This window comes from Megalobrama amblycephala, linkage group LG12 (assembly GCF_018812025.1).
Source record: "Megalobrama amblycephala isolate DHTTF-2021 linkage group LG12, ASM1881202v1, whole genome shotgun sequence".
Lineage (NCBI taxonomy): Eukaryota > Metazoa > Chordata > Actinopteri > Cypriniformes > Xenocyprididae > Megalobrama > Megalobrama amblycephala.
Genome location: NC_063055.1, coordinates 2,937,501 through 2,965,478, shown reverse-complemented (window position 1 = coordinate 2,965,478; position 27,978 = coordinate 2,937,501). Strand labels below are relative to the sequence as shown.

At 38.1% G+C, this 27,978-nt stretch overlaps 1 protein-coding gene and 1 long non-coding RNA gene across 5 annotated transcripts in view; one reads left to right on the top strand and one right to left on the bottom strand.

Moving 5' to 3' along the window:
• The first annotated feature begins 535 nt into the window (after positions 1–535).
• lhx2b (LIM homeobox 2b) lies at positions 536–12,951 on the top strand. 4 transcript variants are annotated; one of them, XM_048210479.1, is made up of 5 exons: positions 536–965; positions 3,754–3,956; positions 5,062–5,432; positions 8,263–8,468; positions 10,623–12,951. In XM_048210479.1, the coding sequence occupies exons 1-5, from the start codon at positions 945–947 to the stop codon at positions 10,911–10,913; spliced, it is 1,092 nt and encodes a 363-aa protein (XP_048066436.1). In that variant the 5' UTR covers positions 536–944; the 3' UTR covers positions 10,914–12,951. The 4 variants fall into 4 exon arrangements, with proteins under 4 accessions (XP_048066436.1, XP_048066435.1, XP_048066434.1 ...); XM_048210478.1 differs by lacking the exon at positions 536–965 and adding an exon at positions 1,008–2,455 and having other exon boundaries at positions 5,065–5,432; XM_048210477.1 differs by lacking the exon at positions 536–965 and adding an exon at positions 1,012–2,455.
• A 10,544-nt stretch (positions 12,952–23,495) lies between these two features.
• Positions 23,496–27,978, bottom strand: part of LOC125280307 — a 5,244-nt gene continuing 761 nt past the window's right edge. Inside the window, exons 1-3 of the long non-coding RNA XR_007187578.1 lie at positions 27,845–27,978; positions 24,753–24,852; positions 23,496–24,387 (exon numbers count right to left, since the gene is read on the bottom strand). The exon at positions 27,845–27,978 is cut by the window's right edge and continues 761 nt beyond it. This is a non-coding gene — a long non-coding RNA (uncharacterized LOC125280307). The remainder of the gene's footprint in view (positions 24,388–24,752; positions 24,853–27,844) is intronic.

Here is a 27,978-nt window from a genome sequence, read left to right as displayed (position 1 = left end):
TGGCTTGTTTCTGAGGTCCGCTGCTCTCTAGGGCTCGAAATTAATACTGTCTCGCCAATTAAGTTCAGAGCGCCAATTAAGAGTGCTTTATGAATTCTTAAGAGTAAAAACAAAACCAAAAACTTAAATGAGCAACTGAAAACACTATCGCACAAAAATATTAGCCTACATAAAACATAAAAAAAAAAAAATGTTAAACTATTAAAAAATGTTAAACTTTGATGTATCCTAAACTAAATTTTGTCTATTTCGTGAGTCTGTTTTTCTTTAGTCACTGCGTGGACATTAGAGAAGTGTCTCTCTTTTGAGAGACGTTAGAATAATCACCTATTATACTGGATGGACTGAATAAGTAAAACAAATATGTGGCCTTTTGGGATTTAGAACCAGTGGCTCACAGCAGTCCATATGAGGTACAAAAGAGGGCGGCCATCAATAATGGATGATCCGAGATATTCATTGTGAGTGTTTTTCTTTGCTTTCCAAACACTCACCTCATGGAGATTTTTTAAAGAACGAGTAGCCTATACCAATGAGAGCTTATTTTGGGAGTTTTTGGGGAGAATATAATACTCACAGAATTATATTAAATAATAATAATTCAGAGAAATACCTATGAATGTGAAAAATATGAATGTGATGAAAACCATGCACATGAAAGAGATTATTAGTAGCCTAATTATATTAATGCATCTTCGGCAACGTTTTGTAGAACAATAAAATTTAGAGGGTATTTAGAGTGATGAAACAGCCGAATTCACTGTGACACTGACGTTAATTGGACTTCTCACAGATATTCTGAGTAGTACATCCAATGCTGTCAGTAGGGCAGAGACTATTCCTCTCCTCTGGATCCTTTTGTTTAAACCAGTCACGGGGATCTGTCCGGGGCCGGTGCCGTATTACACCGAGGCGGTTGGTAAAGCAGATAAATCCGAAAACCAATGGGTAACTTCGAGCCAAAGGTAGAAAGAAAACATTTTTTTTTATGATCATATTACGCACTGCAATCGCATAAGACATCGACGTACAGTTCCACATTTAAAAAGTACGCTTATGGAATAAATGAAATCGGAGCGATTCACTTGTGAGACAAAGACGTGGAATGTCCATTTCGCGAAAGTTTAATAGTCTCTATTTCACTGCACGTCTAACTAAAAACAAGTCGCTAATATTATTGGCTAATGTTTACAAAAACAAAACAATTTATTTACCCTACGCTTTCCAGAACATTAAAGTTGTATCTAGCCAATAAAAATAATTGAAATCATCGGTCGAAAAAAAAATGCCATTTGAGAAAGTCTTGAGTTACCATCAAATTATGGTCCATCTGACATTAAAATCCCTGCAACAATTCGATACAGTGCGTATATCAAGAGTTCGAACAGCCAATAATCACGAACGGAACGGCGTGACGTCAAAGTCCCGGTAGAAAAGGCGCGTTGGGTTTGCTCACGTTTGGAGAGGGAAGAGCGCAGGGAACCTCACTGTCTTCACTGGATTATACAAACCAAAAGTGTCCTCAACTCCTCCTCCTTCTCAATCGCTTACATGCTGATCCTACTGCATGCGGGACGAACAACAACAGGCTCTTAACACAGCAAATGCTCTATATGTCAGGACAACCATCTCATTTGTTAGAACAAACCTTTGAGGTGATTTTTTTTACCCGTATCTAATCTGAAGCCTACTGAAGTTGGACATTGTTGGTGTGTGTGATGACACAACTGTCGTGGAGGAGGTGAAGAGACGAGGATGAAGATATAGGCTAACCACTTGCACAATCTGAATCGTCACTGTAGTCGTTGCTCCCAGGCATTTCGGGATTATATATTTTTATTCTTCGGCGATGCAATAACGGATTGTTTTTGTGTAATGACCAGCAGCAGCCATGCTCCAAGACTGATTTCTGAAAAGACAAGAAAGAAAAACTGAGATCTTACACTGGCAAATGCATGTCCAAAATGTGGTAACTGAAAGTTACTCATGAAGAAATAGGAGGGTCCAGTGTCACACATGTAGAGGGGCTTCAGTAGCTGGTATGTCCTCAAAGCTCCGGAATGCTCTCATAGGCTAAACCAATCCGTCTGTACTGGGTGCATGCTTTGCGATCTCATATTCTGGTGCATTTAAAAGAATCTATCAGAATACGGAGTTGACATTTCTGATAAACGAATACCGTTTAGACCGAGCAGATTCTCCAAACGGGAATTATTTCACGTGAGAGAGAGAGACAGGTCATATGAACTGCACAGGGCTAGAAGTGCGTCTCACGGAAATCTTGGGTTGCAGATCTGACGGAAACACGTGCTATTCGGTCTCATCTGCGGCAACGATGCTTTTCCACGGTCTGCCTGGAGGCGAGATGCATGGTGTTATGGAAGAAATGGAGCGGAGAGGAAAGAGCGATTCGGCGACTATCAGCTCGGCCATAGATATGGGGGAAACAGAGACGGTAGGAGAAAGCCATGCCTCTCGCTCCAGGCGCTTGCTTGGAAATTCTAACAGCCTATGTAAACTGAACCGTTATTCAAACAGTGATACAGAGGCCCAAAGATGTGATTCCGATCTTGTCCATTTAAACAAACTTCAAACTTCTGCGAAGCAAAAATTACAGGCCTGCTCTTCAACGCATTGCTTGTAAATCTTATGCTATGGGTGGATTGCAAATTGTTACAGAAAGCTTCGATATACAATAGGCCTATCAGTTTTTAATGGCTTTCAATTCAGTGTAATTTCAACTGATTATTCGATAAAAAATGGTGAAATATCAAATGCATTAGCGACCAAGGAAATCGCTGTTCGGTTGTGTACAAACACTGACGCTTTTATAGGAAATTCCCATTTTACAAATGCTTATGCAGTGCTGCTCAACTTTAAGTGATGCGAAATTCAGAATGTAAAAATACATTTCTTTTTTTCATGATACAGTGAGATGATTATGATAAAATAATTATCAGATAAATTGGCATTGTTTGGGGCCGTAATATCTGTGATTAACGACAAAAAGAGACATTGGCGGATAAGTCCTTTTCAATAAAATTATTTTTGATCAGTTTCGTTGGCAACAATGCACTTATGATGCTTGAAACTGTTTTAACATTTTTAAAACTGCGTCTTAATTTTTTTTTACCACATTACAAATAAATTATAAAGAATAAAATAATATTTTTATTGCACAAAGTGTTTTATATATTATAGCCTATATATCCAACGAGTGTGTTTGCAGTGTAGTGTATCTAAGGCCACACAACACGCCGAACGTAAACACAATAAAACGAGCGAATTAATCTTTGATTAATTTGTTTACATAGCCTACGTATCACATTTTCCCAAAACTGTTCCTTTGTTCAATTAAAAAAAAAAACGTGAATGGAAGCTTGTATAGCCTAATCATTTCTTGCTGTTATTTCCTCTTTTTATGCATGGTATTCCGTTGTCAAGGGAAATATTAAATACAAATCAATGTTGAATATACACTTCTGTATTTATCTTCTGAATTTGATCTCACGCCCCTCCCATTCTTTACAGAAGTGAACACTGGTAATATCTCATTCTTTGGACATTCTTTAATCAGAAAATGCGTAAAATAGCCTAGTGTTTACAGAACACTTTAAACACATAGTTTATCTTTTACCAATGTGCCGTTAAAACATTCATTTGTATAACATTAGAGATAATGGTGGCGAAAGAGTGTTGGGATTTGAGTTCCTGCCTTTAACGAGTCCGATGGTCGTCTGTGTGTTTCTGCAGAACATGCCTTCCATCAGCGGGGACCGGGTGGCTCTGTGTGCGGGCTGCGGAGGCAAGATCTCGGATCGCTATTACCTGCTCGCCGTGGACAAGCAGTGGCACATGCGCTGTCTGAAGTGCTGTGAGTGTAAACTCAACCTGGAGTCTGAGCTCACCTGCTTCAGCAAAGACGGAAGCATCTACTGCAAAGAAGACTATTACAGGTGAGCAAACTCATTTATTCAAAAGCTGCATGATCTTACGGTCCTTCCTTCGCCTGAAGAGTGAGGTTTTCGTTGTGGATTAATAATAAAAAGGCAATACTTGTAGCAAAATACTTACTTTTCAATTTTTATAAAATTGAATAATCCAGAGAAGGCGTAGCTAATTTTTATTGTGTGTATAAATTGAAGAAAATCAAAATGATTTTTGTAGATGATATTGATGCACGTCATGAAACACATTAATGATTATTAACTATATAGAAACTACTGAAATTACGCAAGGCATAATTTTTGCCTAAAATGTAACGTTTTTGTTTAAATTAACGAAACATCTTATAGCAAAATGCCCGATTTTTAGTATAGATATTGCTACTTGTGAAGACGTGATGATGCAATTTAATAACTACGTTAACAATTTCAATAATCCAGATATTACTATACGTAGCCTACTCATTTTATACTTTAAAAAAAATATTATGCCCGGGTTTGCAAATATTTTGCAGTGTAAAGTGATTTTGAACGTCATTATAAAACTAAATTATCCGGAGACGATTTACCTCAAGAGCTACTTGGTCTTACGAGAAGTACCTAGAACATTTTCTTTGTTGGAAAAATTGAAAACAGCAAAAGAACCTGTAGAAAGCCTTATTCTGTGATGTTTGGATGATATTTAGCTGACCGTGCAATGTATGTCATTGTACAATTTAATAATCAGAGGGAGGCGAGAGGCCTATTAAGATAATCATAGGCTAAGTGGAGGCTTTACCAATTTCAACGTTCAAATTAGGCTCTAGCACAAGTCAATTTCAATTGTAAGTTATTTAGCCATTATTCGAGACGTGATTATTGGCGAGAATCAATTCCACTGTACGAGTTAACTCTATTTGTTCATGCATCCTGCTGTTCAAGACATTTCAGCATGTCTGCATAGTGCCAAAAACAGCACGTGCTCTCCTCTTCAACATTTACTTCAGATAAAATTTCATTCACAAATATATATTTCAATTATCCAAATGTTATTATGAGAATGCCAGGCTCATGAGTGGTGGGCCCACCTTCTGGTTGAAGTGTGCTGAAAGGTCACAGCTGCTTTATTCTCCCGCAGAAGGTTTTCGGTGCAGAGATGTGCCCGGTGCCACCTCGGGATCTCGGCCTCGGAAATGGTCATGAGGGCCAGGGATTTGGTGTACCACTTGAACTGTTTCACCTGCACGACTTGCAACAAAATGCTGACGACTGGGGACCACTTCGGCATGAAAGACAGTCTGGTGTACTGCAGGCTACACTTTGAATCGCTCATCCAGGGAGACTTCCCCACACATTTCAATCACACGGATGTAGCGCCTAATAAAGGACTGGGCAGCACGGGCCCTCTAGGACTGTCTTATTATAACGGCGTGAACACGGTGCAGAAGGGCCGGCCCCGAAAGAGAAAGAGCCCTGGGCCCGGAGCGGACTTGGCTGCTTATAATGCAGGTGAGACCATTATTGGCGTTTTGTTGTTGCTGGTTAACATACTCTAGTTTTATTATTTGCATTATGTTTCTTTCATTTGGTACGAGGTGCAAGCAGATTTCCTATCTGAAGTTGCACAACTTTTTTAGGAGCGTGTAGCAATGTTAGCCTACCGATTTCGGTGAATTCCCAGGTTTACAAAACTTTTTTGGGCTGCACTAGGCTACATAACGAAATCGTTTCAGAGCAAGACAAAAGACGAAACCTGGCCAACTGCATGATGAATTTACAAAAGCAACCTATAGCTACAGTGAAATTTCGCTTAAACAATACTATTAGCTACCGCTATTTTGAACAATAATTACGACTGTTATAAAATTATTGTATGATTAATTAATTGTAAGTACAGATGCAATAAATAAACTGCTTTCTAATACGAAAAAAAGGGAAGGTGGGGTGGATGATAAATCATGCGGGGAACATTTAAAATAGCATTTCTGAATGCAGTCCTCGTTGGGAAAAAATTAAACAGTTTGTTTAAATAATAATTTGAAATGTCGCAATTTTGTTCCCACTTTTCCATTCCAATTCGTTCGAGAAGATATCTTACGTTCATAAAGCATGTGATTCTGGTTTTATGAAAGACCGCTATCCTTAATTAGCAATATAGCTAAGTAATGAATTAAACGTTTCTCGTATTTACCGTATTTATTTTTTTTAAAGAAACAAGAAATAATAGATCATTTTACTTCTTTACAACGTAAAAGGCAAAAATGCTCCACTTTTCAAGACAATCGACACACATCACAGATTTCTGCTAAGCACTTGAGCTTGTGCTGAACAATTTGGAACAACGTGACTTGTTCGCTCGGGCATTTCGGGCCCCTCAGCGGGGCATTTGGGCCCCTGCTCGAGGACCAAACAGAGGAATGATGACGACTACAGAGACTGACAAGTGGAAAATGGCTTAGATTCTAGTTGAGACCTCCAGAAGATTAAGAAAGAAAGAAAGAAAGAAAGAAAGAAAGAAAGAAAGAAAGAAAGAAAATCTTCAGCTTTTCCAGGCAAATTCAGACGAATTACCCGGGTTTTGCTCTATAAAAAGTTGTCATGCACGTGTCCAAACAAAGCATATGATAGAACAGAAACTTTTTAATCAAATACGACGATATAATTAACAAACCTTTTCTTCGCGAATATTCAGGATTTTCATTGTTTCAAGTATTTAATGCCAGATATACTGGGATAAAGCGATACACAAAATTAACGAATGTAATTTTAAAAAAAGGATAAAAATAAATGAAGAATTGTTTATGAGTCTGATTACGACCCGGTCTATATCGCATGTTATTATTAAAGACAATAACTAGCCTATAAAACACAAGTTCACCAAGAGTTTTCATTATATCTCCAAGCTCTATTTCCACTAAAAATGTGTAAATGCAATGTTTTCTTTATCACTTTAAACTCATATTGTTTTGTTGCTTTGTAAATCTTGTTGTCTGGAGATCGTTAATTGAAGTTGGCAAAATTATCACAACAACTGCGGTCTTGTTTGGTGGATTAACCCCCTTCTCAAGAACTGTTACATTTACATGATTTACTTAAAATGGAAAAAAAGAAGTCAAATGAAAGTTTTTGAAATCAGATCAACCGTTTGTTAAGCAGAGTGAGTGAACTTTGCTGTCTCTCTGCTCTCGGATCATGAGACACAGTCAGATCATTGCTGCCCCCATCAGCTCACACTTTAAACAACAGCACGAACACAAGGACAGGAAGATCAAACCCTGAAAAATAAGAACAATAAAGACAGTTTTTATTATTGCAATCCTACAGTTATCCTGTGCACATAAATAATTCCGTGTTCAGTAAAGATAACTGTTCTTGACGTGCATCACTGTAGTAAAGGTAACAGTATTTCTCAATGGCCATATTTATATCAGGAGGAAACATTTGTTCGCCATGTGCGGTGTTGTAAAGCATTCAAGGTTAATTATCTGAAGTGTTGATCAGACCATTTTCAATGACTAATATTTGTAGTTGTCAGAGAAAACATAATTCTGAACTGTCATGCGTCTAGCAACACATAAACTTCTGCCAAGAATTTGGAACTGGCGCAAACACATTTCTGACACATTCAGACGGGCCTATCTACTAAACACTTGTGTCCAAAGATGGATAGTGTGGGCTTTTTCACCATCAAATCCTAGACATCATAAAAACAGAAACGAAGATACGGCCATATGTGGGGGGTGGGGTGCAATAAAAATGGGTAAACCCAGCAGAGCTGAGCATGTTTTAACTCTGATTTTCACATGAAAAAGTGAAATAAAATCAAGCATACTTTCAAAACATGTCAATTGCATTTAGAATCAAATATGTTTTTAAAAATGGACAAAAAGAGCATGATGTAAGACTACAGCATAATGCAGATTATTATGCATGCAGTAAGTTGCAAACACAGCAACATGATGGTGCTGTGGCTGCTTTATGTGGTCAAATTCAAGACTAAACACATAGTTGGTGTGCAATCAAAGAAACCTCCTCATTCTCATCCCAGCGTTCTCTCATCGGATCCCGTGTATTCACTGTTTTCTCAGTGAAGGAATTAGCTTCAATTACGACTCTAAGTTTCAGCTTTCTGTGTTTATTCAAACTAGAACTCCAATATGACCCAACGTTTGGGTTAAAAAGCAACCCAACATTTTTTTACTCTGCACTATTATAAAACTTCATTTGCATGTCTAGTTTTAATACTGTGGTTAGGCTACTGAAATGTTTGGACCATAGAACACTTTGGGATCAATATCAGGAGCACAGCTAATCGATTTTCTCGTTTTTTTTTATTCAGCTTTGAGCTGCAATGAGAATGACGGAGATCCGATGGACAGAGACTCGCAGTACAGCACCAGCCAGAAGACGAAGCGCATGAGAACGTCATTTAAACACCATCAGCTGAGGACCATGAAGTCGTATTTTGCCATCAACCACAATCCTGACGCCAAGGATCTGAAACAGCTGGCCCAGAAAACTGGTCTCACCAAGCGCGTCCTACAGGTCAGAAATCTCCTTCCAGTTAGACTAATTGTCTTGGTTTATTGCAGTACATTTCTGTTTTGAGATGTTAGTTTTTATATTAACTGAAACATTTAGTCATCATTACATATTCCTTCACTTTAGCAACAAATTAGACTTGATTAAAAAATTACTAAAGGAATGAAGATTGTAATCAAATGTAATTCACGTGCCTGTTCTCTTCAATGGAATGATATTCATTTGTTCCTGAAAAAGAGAAACAAAGCATAAGGAAGCTAGAAATGAAAGAAAAGGCTGATGGGAACACTTTACAGTAAGGCTCCATTAGTTCACAGGAACTAACAATGAAAAATACTTCTAAAGCATTTATTAATCTTAATGTTAATTTCAACATTTACTAATACATTATTAAAATAAAAAAAAATGTTTATTAATATTATTTAACAAACCTGAGCTGACATTAACTAGCAATGAACAGTTGCATTGTTATTAATATTAACAAAGATTAATAAATGCTGTACAATAAGGTCCCATTAGTTAATGCATTAGCTAACATTAACAATGAGCAATAGGGGTGTTATGATACACAAACATGACGGATCGGTATGAGTTCGGTACAGTAGGAGAGAGAAAACTAAACAAATTGTTTTGTTTTTCTTCTTTTTTATTAAACAGTGGTTTATTGAACAAATTGAGTCCATCGCTTTAAATAAATTCAATTATAATTAACATTTTCTTAAGGATTCAAAAAAATCTTTATTAAAATTAAAAACTATATACAAGAAACCCTTTCTTGAACATTACTATAATATTAAAGATTTAAATTAACAACAGAGACCAAACTATTAAATTCAGTTGCTATTTATTTTTAGATATAATAATCAACACTTAAATAAATAAATAAATAAAAACATGTAAATTGCACATAAGGCAGGTTTTGCATTAGCTTCTAAATTTAATTATAAAATTATTTTTCTACTCCAATTCATTGTTGAGATATAATCATTTACACAGTTACTGTCATAACTTGTTTTCATGACAAATTTATTTAAACATTAAATAATTAAGACATTACTAACAGGTAAAGTAAATATGAATACATAAGGTAATATAGTGCATATATTTAGTGAAATGCTCCTCTCTAGAGTTCATTTTTCTAGTAAACTAATATGCTGTGGACACTAAATGACTTGCCTGTGGTAAATGTAATGCTACGTGAGATATTAAGCCCTGGGTATACGTTTTTTTTTGTTTGTTTTTTTCACGTAAGCTAGTGTACAGCCTTAGAAAGTATACTTCATTTTACTCGTTCACATTCAGAGGTGTTCGACATATGCACAGTTTTGAGCAATCTCTCGCCACGAGTCACAACCCATGTAAATATCTTTGTATTCTTTCAGGCTAGAGTTGTACAAATGAGGGTATTTCTAAACTCTTCACACAATCTCTCATCTATGTAGGCCCTTATTATTGCTGTAGCTTGCATGTGTTCCAGTCTGTTCTGTTTATGCAGTTTTTCTTTGTGAATCGGCACCTCCAGGCCACGGTTGCCACCTTGTGGATAAACTAATTGCTGCAAAAAAAAAAAAAATTAAATGCGCATGTGCAACCTGCGCGTACAAGTACGCGGTTACTTCTGATGACGAAATTCATGTCACGCGCATTGTACGCTGACCCTCACGTATTCGTAAAAAGTATGCATATACTTTAGGCTTTATTCTCAAGCTGTTTTATTTATGACTTTCCATGGTTGAGAGATTACTTGTAAACATATCTATGCATAGATTGTCTGTTCTTCTTCTGTGCTTTTTCCTGTTGTGGCGGTTAGCAAACAGCGTTGCATTACCTTGCATGCAGTAGTGGATCGCCTGTGACTGACTGTGTTCGTCGTCTCACTGTATGCACCGTACCCTGACAGTTCAGGATGAATACATGTACCATTACACCCCTAATGAGCAATACATTTGTTTAAGGTTTACTCAGCTGTGTCAGATATTATTGACAAAAAAACTAAATGCATTTGGCTCACAAATGCTGTGGCAAAACAACCAGGGGACAAACGGGAAGGACAAATCTGAACTAAACGAAATAAATTAAAAATAAAATCACAAGGCAGAAAACGGAGCCTAATGTTCATCACATCATTCTCATATCATTTGCTGTCTCGGTTTGCAGGTCTGGTTCCAGAACGCTCGGGCCAAGTTCAGACGAAACCTCCTGCGTCAGGAGAACACAGGTGTGGACAAGGCCTCGGACGGGTCGACCATGCCTGGAGGAACACCGTCCGGACCCGCCTCTGAGATTTCCAACGCCTCCATGAGCCCGTCCAGCACCCCTACCACCCTCACAGACCTGACGAACCCCACAATGCCCACCGTCACCTCCGTACTGACCTCCGTGCCAGGCAGCCTGGACGTTCACGAATGCCGGAGTCCATCGCAGAGCACCTTAACTAGCCTCTTCTGATGCTCAGATACGACAGACATTTGCACAACACTATCACAGTGACACGTCACCTTCTTCTGCTTCCTCATGGGTGTGGCTTCATTACCGGGTCTCAACAGCCATCTAAATCAGAAATCGTGTTTGCAAAGCATAGTTCCGTTCTGACACAACTAGTCGTTCACACACTACATCTGTCCGATACATAAACCGATCTACCTGGGCATCTTTTGTACCTTTGCAGATGTGGCCAATTCAGACTTTATGAAGACTATGAATGGAGAAAAACAAGACTTAAGCGGAAAAGAGAAACTCTTTGTTTGGCCACGAGTCTCTTAAGAGTGTTGCATCAAGTTTCACTAAAGGATCTGTTGATAAGTCTTTGAAACGACTGATTTGCATTTTTATTTTTCCATGTGTTGTCCCCAACCGTGTTTACAGAGAAAGACTGAGCTGCAGAAATGGGAAATTCATTCGTTTGTCAACCTCTTATTTATGTTCATGCACAGGGGTCAGTGTGAGGAAACTGGATTATAATGTGAATAATTACGAGATGAGAACAGCGAAACTTAGCCTGACTGTCACGTGCCTTATCCTGCAGTGTAGTCACTGAAGCCCCTTTAGCAATGCTAAACCAACTACATGGGAAAATGTGTATTTTAATTTGTCGGATGATGAAAATGGTTGAGTAAATCACATGCACAAACACACATGCATACAGAGGAAGATCTGATCATATACTCTCATTCCAACATATTACCTCACTCAGAAATCACTGGATCTGATAGCAGTACGTATGAAACCTGAGAACACGTTTCAATCTCACGAGATGACAAAATGCACTGGGAGGGAAAATGGCCGTGGAGAGTTTGTAAGAAGAAAAACCTTGATCGTCAGAGCTCATCACAAACAAACACTGATTTATGGAATGAAACACTTTTTTTCCTTGTTCGGTTAGGTGATTTTTTTTTTTCTCTCAACCATTAAGATGTGACAGTGTTGGAGACAGGGTAAATGTTTCCATGGTAACCAGAGGCTGCTTGTTGAAATGCTGTACAGTTTTGACAGATTATTGAGAAATTTCGAGTCCACTCCCTGCAGTATCCCCTTTGATGTAAATCTTCAGTTCTGTAAAAAATATAAAAAAAAAAAAATGAATCACTATTTTTTTGTGGTCCTCATTATTTCACCAATTTCAAAGCATTTTACAGAACTATGGAAAGACAGCAATGAACATGGTGTTAACACTAATGTCAAAAATACAGTGAAACTGGACATTAATAGATTAAGATGAAGCCAGTTTGATCGGTGTTGTCATGGTAATTTTTAACTGAGAATCTTAAAACCAAATGCACTTTGGTGTGATCTGATAAAACACACAGTGTGCCACATGCCTGCATTTCAATAAACAGAAGTAAATTAATTCATATTGAGTGAATTAAACAACCAAAAATCAATCACACATTTAGAGATTTTAACTCATTTCTGTTTTGCAAAAGCATGCTAAGCTCACTGTTTTTCAAATTGTATTTAACAGCATTTCAGAAATGACTAACAAAACCAACCAAAAACACACTTCTTTCTAAGCAAAGGTTTTGGCAGCTTTATGATCAGAGTTCCTCTGGGTCCTGAGCAGTATTTGGCTTTATCACATGAATAAACAGATCATATGAAAATAGCTTTGATTAAACATTGTAGAAGTGAAATTTAAACAGAAAACCAAGGAACACAATTGCTTTATAGTAATATTAGCCATAAAATAACACTTTAAACTAATTTTTAATGTACACTCTAAAAAATGATGCCCAGTGGTTGGGTTAAATGTTTGGTTGGTTTTATTTAAGTCAACTATTGTCAACTAAAAAATTCTGTATTGCTTGCTTAAAATGAACCCAAAATATTTATGGGTTAAATAAAACTACCCAGCAGGTTGGACAAACATTTAACCCAACCGATGGGTTAAAACAACCCAATCACAGGGTTTGTCCTTTTTCAATCCAACTTGGGTTGTTTTTAACCCAGCATTTTTAGAGTGTATTAAACGACAAGAAAATGTAATGCACATCCTGTGTTGTTGGTTTTTTGTCAGTTCTTGTACACTATGTGTGTGTGTGTGTGTGAGTGTGTGAGTGTGTGTGTGTGTGTGTGTGTGTGTGTGTGTGTGTGTGTGTGTGTTATTTCTGAGCTGAAAACCTCCTGTGACTAGTAGAGTACAAAACCTGGAATTTATTATGATAATTATTTTTAAATGGTTGAACAGTGGAGCATTTGGAATCTAAGTTTATTACAGCCCATGTGAAATATATGGTCAGCTAGTCATCATACATACCTGGATGTTTGACACTCGCAGACATCCCCTGAATGGAAGCAGAAACGGCGAGAAGCTCCTGTTTTCATGCACATCAACACGTCGGTCTCGACACATGATGTTTCCCAGTGCAAACAAGGCCTTGGCCCTTTGTCTCAGTGAACATTAGGTCAGTGACTCTCCACGTCTCCGGTTTCTCCCGCCGCTGTTTGTTGAAGTGAGTGTGACTGGGGTAGTGGAGTGGTCTGGCGTGAAGCCCGATGCTCGGGCTCCTGGAGGGCTGGCAGACTGGGGTTGTAATGGGCTTACGATGGGTGCCAAAGCCAGCCAGCCACCGTGGAAGCCAATGTGGTGCCCAGATGTACAGCGCATTCCCACAAAAAGCCACACGTTGAAGGCTTTAATAGAGAGAGAGCCTGCTATTTAAAACACACTACAGCCTTTTTGGAAATAGTTGGTCCAATAAAGTTTAATATGGAATATTATGACTGTGCAGAATCCGGGGCTCATCACATCGGTTTGGATGTTTGTGACATGCCCTAGCGAAGACTTTAAGACTTTGCAGTGTGTCCGAGGTTTTTATATTCTGGCGACAGGCTACACCCAGATCTTTTCCAAAAGCTTGTTTTCTTTGTGCTTGAGCTGCCTGGATCTGACCTGGCCAATTGAAACTTTCAACTCGCATACAATAAGAAATGCTTCTAAACAACTGCTGAGATTAGAGGTTAAATAGCAGACAAGTACACTATGCCAATCTCTGCTTGAGTTTACTTGGAAAATCTGACAATAAAAAACAGAAATTACATTTAACTTGGGTAACGCTTTAGTTTCATTTGTTAACATAAGTTCACAGGAACTAACAATGAAAAATTCTTCTAAAGCATTTATTAATCTTAATTTGAACATTTACTAACACATTATTAAAATCAAAAATTTTATTTGCTAATATTATTTAATGGATCTGAGCTGACATTAACTGACTAACAATGAGCAAAACATATGCTCAAGTATTCGGTAATCTTTGTTATAACATTAGTTAACACAAATATGACTGTTCAGTGTTAGTAACTAACATCAATTAATGGGACCTTAATGTAAAGTGATACCATAACTTCTTATAATTGTGATGTTGGCTGATAAACATATATTAAATAAATCTAAAAATTCCATCACAAAAAAAATGTTCAATTATAGTAGCAGATGGTACTTAGTATATATCATGATACTGAATGATTACCATTCTTAAATCATGGTATTTGCATGGTACTTTAAATAAAGTTAGGATGGGAAATGGCCCAAATAACATTGGGATAAAAACAACCCAAGTTGGGTTGAAAATGGATAAACCCAGCGGTTGGGTTAAATGTTTGAACAACCTCCTGGGTAGTTTGATTTAACTCAACTATTGTTTAAAAACTGTATTGCTTGCTTAAAATGAACCCAAAGTATGTTGGAAATTAACATTTATTAATATGTTTAATAAACGAGCATTTATTAATAAGTTTAATGAATAATAATTAAACAATAAACATTTATTAAATTGATTACTAATAAATATTCACCTTTTCATTATTACTGTTGCCTCTAGTAATTGTGTGTCTGATTTTTAATTTCCAACCCTATTTAGGTTCATTTTAAGTCAGCCATATAGTCATTTCTAAACAATAGTTGGGTTAAATAAATCTACCCAGCATGTTGGACAAACATTTAACCCAACCGCTGGGTTGAAACAACCCAATAACTGGGTTTGTCTATTTTCAACCCAACTTGGGTTGTTTTTAACCCAGCATTTTTAGAGTGTACTATTTTTTGGTTAATTTCGGATTCTCTTAATAATGAAAAATAATAATTATTGCATGTGTACATCACAAAGTACACACACACACACACATATATATATATAATCTATTTCTATACATACTTAGTATATATACTACACTTTATATGGTACTTCAAGAATTGGGAAATGCCTCAACAAACATTATAATAACATGCTACTTTTTTGGGTTGGTTAATTGAGAAAAATAATTATTACATGTGTACGTCAAAAAGTACAGCTAGATGTAATTTTCTCCTTAATATAAGCAATGCCTCCTAAGCAGTTATGACAGGAGATCCACTCTGTAGAAGCTCTATGTCTTTAGCCCTCGCTCTCTGCATCGCTCATATCTTTGCCCAGGGCAAAGGATGGTCATTGCCTTTGGCTACGAAACCCTCAGCCTTTGGCAAAGCAACAGTCCACCCCTGTTCAGAGCAGACTGACTTCAGTCAACAACAAACTTAGCCTTGGTCTGGGTCAGGCTTCGCACAGATCGGCTACAAGCTGCATTTAACCGTCCTCATGTAGCTGCTGGCAGACTCGCTGTTGATTAGGAGCTTAAGATGAGATTTGCTAGCAATAAAATACAAATAAATCTGAGTTGGTCAAACTACTTAATAAATCGTTATCTTGAGCAAAATAAGCAAGCTAACATTCAATACAATCTACATCTTTTATTTCGAATACAAATGTGTTTTACATCTTTAATGGTGTGTGCACACCAAAAGCGAAGCAAATATTTGCATTGCGTTACTTGCTCTAGATTACTCGTGGGATTACGTCTTTTTTGCATCACTGAGAAATGCCAGGTTGTGCTAACTTTAGCTAACACAAGTGTTAACTTGATCATAGGCAGTAATGTAAAGTAACACGCATATTTTATATACTTACCAAGTAGTCCAACTTCCTTGCTTACTTTTCTCCAAGCCATCTCCTTTTTCCTGGTCTCTGTATGAATAAGAAGTTGCATCATAAATTTCAGGGTGCCCGCAGACGACAACAATTATGCTCTCTTCCATTTTCTGATACAACTGGACGTGTCAATAATCTCTTTGCTGATTGGCTTGTGACGTGTCGTGAATTTCCCACTCAAGTTGACATTTTTCAATTTGCGCGGAAGACGCAATTGAGGCGAATATCTTGCGTTCGCGTCAATCACGACGCCCCGCGTGAATTCGTGTCTATTCGCGTCTTTGCATTGACTTTGCATGTAATATACTCGCGCAAACAATTAAATTCGCTTTTGGTGTGCACACCCCATTAGTTTGTCAAGAGATTTAAAGCGGCGTTTTTGAAGATTGTGCATGTGCGTACATGCTCTAGTATGCAAGAAGGCGCCTATTAGGGATGGGCAATATATCGCATGCGATTCTCACGCGCATTTCGTCAGTAAAGCCGGTTCCCTGATTACCGCTAAATCGCCATCACCTGCTTTCAAATGGAGCGCCATTTAACAGACAGAGCCGTAGTTCACTGATAAGCCACGCAATATCACGTTCATATCGCAGGGAACCGGCTTTACTGACGAAATGCGCGTGAGAATCGCATGCGATATATTGCCCATCCCTAGCGCCTATGATTGAATCAGGAAACAAAGCAAAATAACTGAGAAAAATGAGAATCAGTCATGTGGTTGAACGACAAATTTGCAACAGTATGGTTTTGGGAACCAGTCGAGACTAGCTATTTAATTTTTTTCAACGATGCATCATATGGTAGTGAAGTATCGCGTTACATCGTTGTACGGGAAACTCACCCAAGATTTAAGGCACTATATCTACTTAAAGGTGGCACAATCTTCATCCTTCTTCTATGTATCCATTGCTGTGGAGGCAATCGTAACTCCAAGGATAATAACTTCAACGATAACTATATAATTTTAATAATCATTCTAATTGTAATAGAATAGTTAAGTCCAAATCATAAACGACCCAGAGGAATGATATTGTTGGAAGTTGTGATAGTCTTTTCTTCCCTATTGTGACGTATATCCAAGTGAAACAGCTTCTCAAACAAGAACAAATGTAGGGTGGGGCTTGATTTTGTCCGTGGGGAATTGATTGGATGGTTGTGGTTTGCTATTGGTGGATCTCATGTGAGTGACAGGGAAGAAAAGAGAAGAGATGTCAATTCAAGAGGGAGGGGAAGTTATTTTGATTAATGATCACGAGGCACATGAATTAAAAACAATAATGTGCACCGATAAATAACATCATAAATACTTTAATTTCATGGGGACTTTAAAGCAGCAGACAACCGTGCTTATAATAAACACAACATATATATAAGTTATGGTTATAGTTATTGTTCTTGGTCTGAATGGGCCTTTACCACTATTTATTTATTTTTTTTACTTATAAGATTACTGCACTTTACCTTAGCTAAGTGCTTATCAAATTGACTGAATCAGTTGATTATAGAGTCTGTCATGTGCTTTACTATTGGTGAGTTGCTGTCCATGCAGAGGCTCTGAATCTCTCAGATCATGTGCCATGTTTGTTAAGGCTGATGTGTGGTGGGTATTTTTTACTTGTCTGCAGTGCTGGGGCTCCTTCAACTTTTAGCATACGTGAGCGTGCTTGCGCTCTGCCCGGACTGGTGGGCATCATTAAGCAGACAGCATTCATATTTCCTCTGCCAGTCATTCTCCAGCTCTAAGGGGAGTCCGCAGCACAGAAACGCTTTCATCCCCAGAACACGCCACCACCTTGACTCGGGCATTCAACACGTCAGAACCTCCACGCCAAAAACAAGCTGACCCGCAGCCGAGCTGTCCCTGTGGCTGGGAAACACACACACATACACACACACTGATGCCAACCACTAGCGGCGGCATTCTGAGCACTTGCATTATGTCAATTATTGAAGGATGTTCTCATGATATATTTATCATGTGGTGATAAGCGGTAAACACTCTGGCCTGTATGTGTAAAGCGAAGAGAGTGATATCCCATTACAGCACATTAAATAAACATGCCGTGATCAATTATTGATCTTTGACTAAGTTCATTAATGTGGCACATGTAAAGTGTTTTAAATCTTAAGCATATTGAGGGTAAGGATGTGAGACTCCGCTTGTCGGCTGCATTTAGTTAGTGATGTAATTATTTGATCAGGTGTTTAGAAACATAATAGTGCGTAACTGATGACTTAAATCCTCATGTACATATGAAAAAAAAAAAAGGTTTTCTTTTCACAAGAATGCTTGTTTTGGACTTTCCCTGTGCTTCCAACAACTCCTGATATATTAGCAAAATTATGTCAACAAAACATATGGAAATATATGAAATAAGAATTGTGATGGCTAGATGACTGGGTCAGAGCATTTCCAAAACTGCAGCTCTTGTGGGGTGTTCCCGGTCTGCAGTGGTCAGTATCTATCAAAAGTGCTCTAAGGAAGGAACAGCGGTGAACCGGTGACAGGGTCATGGGCGGCCAAGGTGGGGAGCGAAGGGTGGCCCGTGTGGTCTGATCCAACAGACGAGCTCCTGTAGCTCAGATTGCTCAAGAAGTTAATGCTGGTTCTGATAGAAAGGTGTCAGAATACACAGTGCATCAGTTTGTTTCGTATGGAGCTGCATAGCTGCAGACCAGTCAGGATGCCCATGCTGACCCCTGTCCACCGCTGAAAGAGCCAACAGTGAGCATCAGAACTGGACCACTGAGCAATGGAAGAAGGTGGCCTGGTCTGATGAATCACGTTTTCTTTTACATCACGTGGATGGCCGGGTGTGTGTGCATCGCTTACCTGAGGAACACATGGCACCAGGATGCACTATGGGAAGAAGGCGAACCGGCGGAAGCAGTGTGATGCTTTGGGCAATGTTCTGCTGGGAAACCTTGGGTCCTGCCATCCATGTGGATGTTACTTTGACACGTACCACCTACCTAAGCATTGATGCAGACCATGTACACCCTTTCATGGAAACGGTATTCCCTGGTGGCTGTGGCCTCTTTCAGCAGGATAATGCTCCTGACACGAAGCAAAAATGGTTCAGGAATGGTTTGAGGAGCACAACAACGAAACAAGAAACATTTATGATTATTATCAATGCTGAAAACAGTTAAGCCGCTTCATATTTTTGTGGAAACTGTGATACATTTTGTTTTTCAGGATTCTTTGATGAACAGAAAGTTCAAAAGAACAGCATTTTTTTTTAAATAGAAATGTTTTGTAACATTATAAATGTCTTTACCTTTGCTTTTGATCAATTGAATGCATCCTTGATTAATAAAAGTATTAATTTCTTCTTTTGAACAGTAGTGTGTGAACATTTCATCCTTTCAGGAAGTGAATTCTACAAGTACAAGTTAAAGTCTACAAATTTTGGTCACATTATCTTATGTTTTGCTATGTTACATTATGTTTGTCAGTATGGTGGAGATCTTAAAATGTCAGTTCTTGTCATCATGAATTTGCATAGTAGACATATGATAACTAAATAGTGGACATTTGTAGAAATATAAGCAAGCTTTGTAATCTCAAATTAGATAATTTACGGTTAACAGGTTAACAGATCATTTTCTGAAGGCATACTATATCCCAACATATAGTGGAAATACATTTTCTCTGATAGAAATGTTTACTTTGAATATCAAACTAGGCATCCATTTCATATAATGACCAGTTTATGAGAGCAAAATTCATTAACACGAATGCCATGTGACTCAACGGAGGCTAAGTATCAGTTAGCACGGCCCCAAGGCTGAGGCCAGCGTTTGCTAATCGCCTCTTGCCCCATTGTGTCCAAGTGGACTTGAGTGTAATACATTATGAAAATGAGAACGAGCAAAGCTACGTGTTCCTGAGGTCATTATGTGACCGTTTAGCTCTATTTAGGACTCTTCTGGCCGACCCTCAGGCCCTTGTCTTCTCTAGGCTAGCCGCTAATTAGCATGAGTAACCTCCTGTGCTTGAGCACCAAAATGGCTCTCGCCACCGTAATCGCATTCATTTGATGGCTGAAGAGCCGTGGTGAGATGAAATTAGAGCGATTAATTAGGGGTTGACGCGCCGCCAAAGGTTTTCAATTTTGCGTTGTCACATCAATAACGGATATCCTCTTTCTTGACCACACAGGAATTGCCTAAAGGAGACGGACGCATGGGGAATTACCAACAATTATGACCAATTAGTCATTCCCATCTCCAGACAGGACAATGGGAGTCAACGGGAGTGTTTAAGTGGCGAGTCCTCTCTGCATCTTTCTGACAAATTTCACATGAGATGAAAATCCCTACTATTAATTATTATATACTTTGAGTATCGTAAGACGATGCCTAACCTTGTGAAAAAGAAGTGCTTAATTGTATTAAATGTGCACTTTTCAGATCTTAAAAGTATATGTTTTTAAAAACTGTACCTGCAGATAATATACTGAAATAAAAGGCTGCTTAAAGTTCACTTTCATGAATATGATTCTTAACACACTTAAGTATTTTTTTTAAAGCGCACTGCAATAATGCCAAATTAAAAGTTACTTTAAAGTACAATTTAAATCATGTTTTAACAATCACTAACATACTAAAGCACATGTAAAGTACTTTATTTTAATTTAAACTATAGCACAAGTTAATATATTTTAAGTAGTAAATTGCATGTTCATCATTAAAAATGTGCATTTACAAATATATTTACATGCATGACATTCAAGTTTCACTAGAAATGACATTAGCCAAGTTTCCATCCACTTTTTGTGGCGTTTTATTATCCACAATGTGAATATGCGTAAAAAAAAATTGTGAAATTTGCTGTCTCCAGTCTTTCCATCCAATTGGCCTTTTCCGATATAATGGTGTGCATAATGATGTCATCCCTAAAAAAACGCATTAATCACATACATTTTGTTGTATCGTTAATAAAAACTGCCCTTGATTCATTTCCACATCATTTCATGTATATCGCAAATAATATTGTATCTTCCGCATCTCAATTATGTGTAAAATGCAGATAAATGAGACAATTGGAATTCGCCAGTTTACTGCTTAATATTTTCATGAATAATAGGCCGATTACCAAATAAAAAAAATTATACAACTTTTTCTCAAAAAAAAGTATTGACATAGAATTTATGAGCTAAAGTAAATGGAAAAAGATTGTGTCGACATTTGCAAAAAAAGATCGATAATTGCCATTTCAATCAGCGATAATGGTAAACATTTTGATGCGCTAAACCTTTTTTCACAAAAAAAGTCTTTAGATGGAAACCTGGCTATTGTTGTATATTTTAGATTACCATAAATGCTTGTCAGTACATTCAGCTTTAACAATATTTCAAAGATAATATATAAGTAATTATGAAATTACATATAAAGATGTACGTAAGTTCTACTTAAATTAAGTCCCCGCAAATTCTTTTTTCCAGCATCTTCTGCATATTTTGAACCCTTTCCAGCAGTGACTGAATGATTTTGAGATCCGTCTTTTCACACTGAGGACAACTGAGGGACTCAAACACAACTACTACAAAAGCTGCAAACATTCAGTTTTCAAACAAAAGACGGATCTCAAAATCATACAGCCACAGAAAGGGTTCAAATATGCAGAAGATGCTGGAAAACTGAAGAATCTGCAGGAGCTGGAGGATTTTTCTGAAGAACAGAGCTCAGTTTAACTGCTCAGAACAAACAAGAGACTCATGAACAACCATCACCAAACACAAAAACAGTCATGGATCATCCAGGTAACCACACACAGTGTTGTGTAAACTTTTGAGCAGGGTCATTTTTATAAATTCAGTTACTTTTTTGTCTTGTGGATTATATGTAAACATCTGTTATGTAAAATAGCTTATTCAGGACAGTAACCTACTAAATAAAAAATAACATGCAATTTTTATGATCCATCTTATTCTGTTAAAATGATTACAATTTTGCATATTCTGCAAGGGGTAAGTAAACTTTTGAGCACAACTGAAAATTTAAACTATAATACATTTTCAATTGACTGCAAATAACTTGCAATTAAAGGTGCAATATGTAAGAATTTAATTTAAAATATCCAAAAATCAATTGCAATTTTATCCAAGGCTCCGGGACGTGTGAGGAGTCGCCTGTCAATGGCGTCATACCCGCGTTACTCTCGGTTTCCGGTTTTATTTTGTAGAAACCATGGAAACACCAAAGACGCTTTAATATATTACACGTTTCAATAGACAAGGGAACAACTGTTTTGATATATTTATAGACAGAAAATGAATTGTTGTTATATAGCTCAACACGTTTAGTCTTATTGTTTAAATCTAATTTTCTTGATTTTTTGCGAGTACCATGCTTTACCATGCCTCAGAGAAAAACACTATTTTGTGAAGTAGCTAACATAGCATAATCAGATGCAGCTTTATTTTTAGTAACAGTAATACAGCATTTTCTCCATCATACAATACGTTTTTTAAATTAATTGCATGCCATTTATCAACACAATCATCCAGCATTTAATATGATATTGTAAAATCGATCTATCTTACTGCAGTGTGTAACAGTGTCTCACAGCAGCCGCCGAGCGAACGCACAGAGTAACGTTATAACATCATTTTCAACACTCTCAAATGTATCTAATATGATAAACAGAGCTGCATTACCTCATACTCATGACCGGAAAAGCGAAAGCAGCGCCGGCGACTGTGTCATAATAAAAGTCCCGCTGCTCGTGAGGCGTGTGTTGATCAATCGCTCCAGCTCCTCGTTCAGCTCCACAACACTCGCTCCTGCTCTGCTTCATACTACAGTAACGTTAATAATCTCATCCATGAACATGATTTCTTCACGAGTCCAATCCCTATTCTTTTCCACCGGCTGTGAGGTGAAGACCACATGTCCCAAGATTCTGCGCTCAAACTTGCTGTCATCAAGCTACGCCTTTGTTTTGAATAGGCCTCTAGCGACCTCTAGCGAACAGAAAATATTACATATTGCACCTTTAAGTGTCCAAAAACATTACATTCAGTTCACACTTAAGTATATTCTTTTAAAATATATTATTTCTGTAATAACTACTTTAAAAAAAAAAAACTAATTCTTTTTCACGAGGGTAAATCTCACAATTTTCAAATGTAATGCAAATATTCTTGACGTAACCTAAAAATTACTTCTTGATATTGATTTGACTGTAGTTTACATATTATTACACTCTAAAAAAAAACTTGGTTAAAAACAACCCAAGTTGGGTTGAAAATGGACAAACCGAGCGATTGGGTTAAATGTTTGCCCAGCGTGCTGGGCAGTTTTAATAAATCTTAATTTCCAACATACTTTGGGTTAATTTTAAGCAAGCAATACAGTAATTTTTAAACAATAGTTGAGTTAAATAAAACTACCCAGCAGGTTGGGCAAACATTTAACCCATTTGCTGGGTTTGTCCATTTTCAACCCAACTTGGGTTGTTTTTAACTCAGCATTTTTTAAGAGCATAACATCACAGCCTTCAATAAATAGGTCAGTGCTTTTCTCTTATACAATTCAGAGTGTGTTAAACAACTGACCCGCTCTCAACCGGTTAACAGGGTCATCAGTGACCAGACCGAGGCCAGTTTGCAAGCTCTGAGGTGAAGCCGGTGTATCATGCTCTGGTTAGCGCTCCAGCTCTATCTGTCAGGAGCGAGGTGGCGTCTCCTCCAGCAGCTGACAGGGCCTGTCTGCAACCAGTAGAGGAAAAAAGCCAGTCAGACTGACATGCTGTTTATTCACAAATGACAGTGCCGGCAACCGATCGGTGTCGCTGCTGTTTTCTCATACTTTCCCCCCTCGAATGAGCCTGTGATGTATCCTTTGTAGGTGCTACAGGAAGGGGAAGAATAATTGAACGTTGACGGCGACGCGGGGGGAACGCAGAAGGTGACAAGTGGAGGAGTTGTCTACGCGGGAATGGCGGGGTGATAGTTAGAGGAGAACGAGGTTTAAAAAATGGCTGATTAGTGTCGCCGTGACAGGTCTGCGGAGCAAAAAACACACACATGCATGAAAACACGCGGCTCATTTGTATGTGCTTCCCGCCTAAAGTCCCTGCACATTACGCAAGGAGCAAAGCCATAAATAAAACAAATCGGAGAGCGCTGCACTTCCGCTGGCACATGATTGGATGAAGCCTGAAAGGGAAACACAAAGGTTACCACAACTCACTCGGCCATTTGTCTTGTTTGTTGGATCTGCACGGCTTGATCCGGCAAATGAGCGCTGAGGAATCCGGTGACATCAGCACTTAATCAAGATGCGCCTCGCCATTATAAATCAGTTGAACTACTGACACCTGAACTTTATTCCACGCACGCTTTTAAAGGCCATGCGCCGCTGCCTCCGCTATTAGGGTGGTGCTGATCCATGGAGCTGCATCGAGGTCAGGACGCGGGCCGATGGAGAACCACCGCATACATCACCTGGGTAACGGCAAAAGCAGAACAATAATAAGATGAAGCATAAAAAAAGCTGGAGAAATGTACTTTGTTTTTCTGAGTGGTTTTAGGACAACAGCTTTAATTGAGCAACATGCATATAAATATAAATACTCAGACCAGCCTGTCTGGCACCAACAACCATGTCACGTTCAAAGTCACTTAAATCACCTTTCTTCCCCATTCTGATGCTCAATTTGAACTTCAGCAGATCATCTTGATCATGTCTACATGCCTACATGCATTGAGTCACTGCCATGTGATTGGCTGATTAGATATTTGCGTTAACGAGCACCTAATAATGTATTTTGCTTCTGCCGCAGCTCTAAAATCTCATTAAAACTTCATACCTGAGCATGTGAAAACCAGGTTTGATGTCAAACGGCTTGCTTCATGTGTCCTGTGACGTCCCAAGTTTGAACACACAGAAGGGCGAATGACATGTGAGAGCTGCAACAAAGAGCACGATTTTGAGTGTCTGTTTTTCACACAAAACTATCGTATCAGAAGAACTGGAATATAGCACAAGAGTTGTATAGACTACTTTTACGATACTTTTGGAGCTTGACAGCTAGTGGTGCTTTCACTGTATGGAAAAAAAACATGCATGAAACAGTCTGCTAAACTTTGTGTTTCCACAGAAGAAGTTAGAAACAAAATAATGTTGAGCAAATGATGACAGTGTTTTCTTCTTTGGATGTTTTTTTTTTTTTTAGGTCCAGATTATTAGTTTAGCCTTTTGTCACTTACTAAGGTCATTTCTGCAGCACATAATTGCAAAAATAATGATGCTTTTCAAACAGGTTTCCCAAACACTCATCCGTCCCCAATTGGTCGAATAACAGGTAGTCCTGCCACAAACAGTTCTAGTCGACTTTGCATATTAAATAGCAATATGAGAAAGTATTTTAACATAAATATTTAGTTATTAAATGAATTCTGAAGGATCATGTGACACTGAAGACTGGAGTACTGATGCTAAAAAGTTCAGCTTTGCATCACCGGAATTAATTACTTTGTAAAATATATTTAAACAGAAAACGATTATTTTAAATTCTAATAATATTTCGCAATATTGCTGTTTTACTGTATTTTTGATTTAAAGAAATGCAGCACAATTGAGCAGAAGAGACTTCTTTAAAAACATTAAAAATCTTACTGTCCCATACACATTAAATGCTGGGTTAAAAACACCCCAAATTGGGTTGAAAATGGACAAACCCAGCAATTATATTGTTTTAACCCAGAAAATGCAATGTTTTAACCCAGCGATTGGGTTGTTTTAACCCTGCGAATGGGATGTTTTAACCCAGCGATTGGGTTGTTTTAACCCAGCAAATAGGTTGTTTTAACCCAGCGATTGGGATGTTTTAACCCAGCGACTGGGTTGTTTTAACCCAGCAAATAGGTTGTTTTAACCCAGCAAATAGGATGTTTTAACCCAGCGATTGGGTTGTTTTAACCCAGCGAATGGGATGTTTTAACCTAGCGATTGGGTTGGTTTAACCCAGGAAATAGGATGTTTTAACCCAGCGATTGGGATGTTTTAACCTAGTGATTGGGATGTTTTAACCCAGTGATTGGGTTGTTTTAACCCAGCGAATTGGATGTTTTAACCTAGCGATTGGGTTGTTTTAACCCAGCGAATGGGATGTTTTAACCCAGCAATTGGGTTGTTTTAACCCAGCAAATAGGTTGTTTTAACCCAGCGATTGGGATGTTTTAACCCAGTGATTGGGTTGTTTTAACCCAGCGAATTGGATGTTTTAACCTAGCGATTGGGTTGTTTTAACCCAGCGAATGGGATGTTTTTGTTTTAACCCAGAAAATGCAATGTTTTAACCCAGCGATTGGGTTGTTTTAACCCTGCGAATGGGATGTTTTAACCCAGCGATTGGGTTGTTTTAACCCAGCGATTAGGTTGTTTTAACCCAGCAAATAGGTTGTTTTAACCCAGCGATTGGGATGTTTTAACCTAGTGATTGGGATGTTTTAACCCAGTGATTGGGTTGTTTTAACCCAGCGAATTGGATGTTTTAACCTAGCGATTGGGTTGTTTTAACCCAGCGAATGGGATGTTTTAACCCAGCAATTGGGTTGTTTTAACCCAGCAAATAGGTTGTTTTAACCCAGCGATTGGGTTGTTTTATCCCAGCGATTGGGTTGTTTTTAACCCAGCGATTGGGTTCTTTTAACCTAGCGATTGGGATGTTTTAACCCAGTGATTGGGTTGTTTTAACCCAGCGAATGGGATGTTTTTGTTTTAACCCAGAAAATGCAATGTTTTAACCCAGCGATTGGGTTGTTTTAACCCTGCGAATGGGATGTTTTAACCCAGCAATTGGGTTGTTTTAACCCAGCAAATAAGTTGTTTTAACCCAGCGATTGGGTTGTTTTAACCCAGCGATTGGGATGTTTTAACCCAGCGACTGGGTTGTTTTAACCCAGCAAATAGGATGTTTTAACCCAGCGATTCGGTTGTTTTAACCCAGCGAATGGGATGTTTTAACCTAGCGATTGGGTTGGTTTAACCCAGGAAATAGGATGTTTTAACCCAGCGATTGGGTTGTTTTAACCCAGCGAATTGGATGTTTTAACCTAGCGATTGGGTTGTTTTAACCCAGCGAATGGGATGTTTTAACCCAGCAATTGGGTTGTTTTAACCCAGCAAATAGGTTGTTTTAACCCAGCGATTGGGTTGTTTTATCCCAGCGATTGGGTTGTTTTAACCCAGCGATTGGGTTGTTTTAACCCAGCGATTGGGTTGTTTTAACCTAGCGATTGGGATGTTTTAACCCAGTGATTGGGTTGTTTTAACCCAGCGAATGGGATGTTTTTGTTTTAACCCAGAAAATGCAATGTTTTAACCCAGCGATTGGGTTGTTTTAACCCTGCGAATGGGATGTTTTAACCCAGCGATTGGGTTGTTTTAACCCAGCAAATAGGTTGTTTTAACCCAGCGATTGGGTTGTTTTTATCCCAGCGATTGGGTTGTTTTAACCCAGCGACTGGGTTGTTTTAACCCAGCAAATAGGTTGTTTTAACCCAGCGGTGAATGGGATGTTTTAACCCTGCGATTGGGTTGTTTTTAACCCAGCATTTTTTTGAGTGTAACTTTTGAACGATAAAATATATATATATATATATATATATATATATATATATATATATATATATATATATATATATATATATATTATATAAAATATTTAAAATAATGGTGGTTTAAAAAAATTTAATCAAAGCAAAATTGAATAAATAAATATATATACACGCATGACTTATAGTCAACTTTGCATACTAAATTGGGATATGACATTTTATTTCAAAACTTAAGGTTTTGCTTTCAAAATAACTTATTAACTAATACTACGTTCTTTAATTAGTAACTCAAAGAAAAAGCCCAGGAATGTTCTTTATGGATTCGTGTTAGCAGACGTACCTCTGTGCGTGTGTGTTTGAGTCAGTGAGCGTCTCAGATTCACATGAGTCATCACACGCAGCCTCTTTGTACATCAATGACATCTTTATTCTTTTCTCCTGGCGCTCGGCGCTCTGTGGCAGCGAGTGCAGTTG

Excerpts from the sequence above, each read along its gene's own strand:
- lhx2b (XM_048210477.1), top strand. The coding sequence starts at position 2,243 with ATGAACTGCACAGGGCTAGAAGTGCGTCTCACGGAAATCTTGGGTTGC. Across the intron at positions 2,456-3,753 it reads ATATGGGGGAAACAGAGACG|AACATGCCTTCCATCAGCGG; the intron begins GTAGGAGAAAGC and ends GTGTTTCTGCAG. Across the intron at positions 3,957-5,061 it reads TGCAAAGAAGACTATTACAG|AAGGTTTTCGGTGCAGAGAT; the intron begins GTGAGCAAACTC and ends ATTCTCCCGCAG.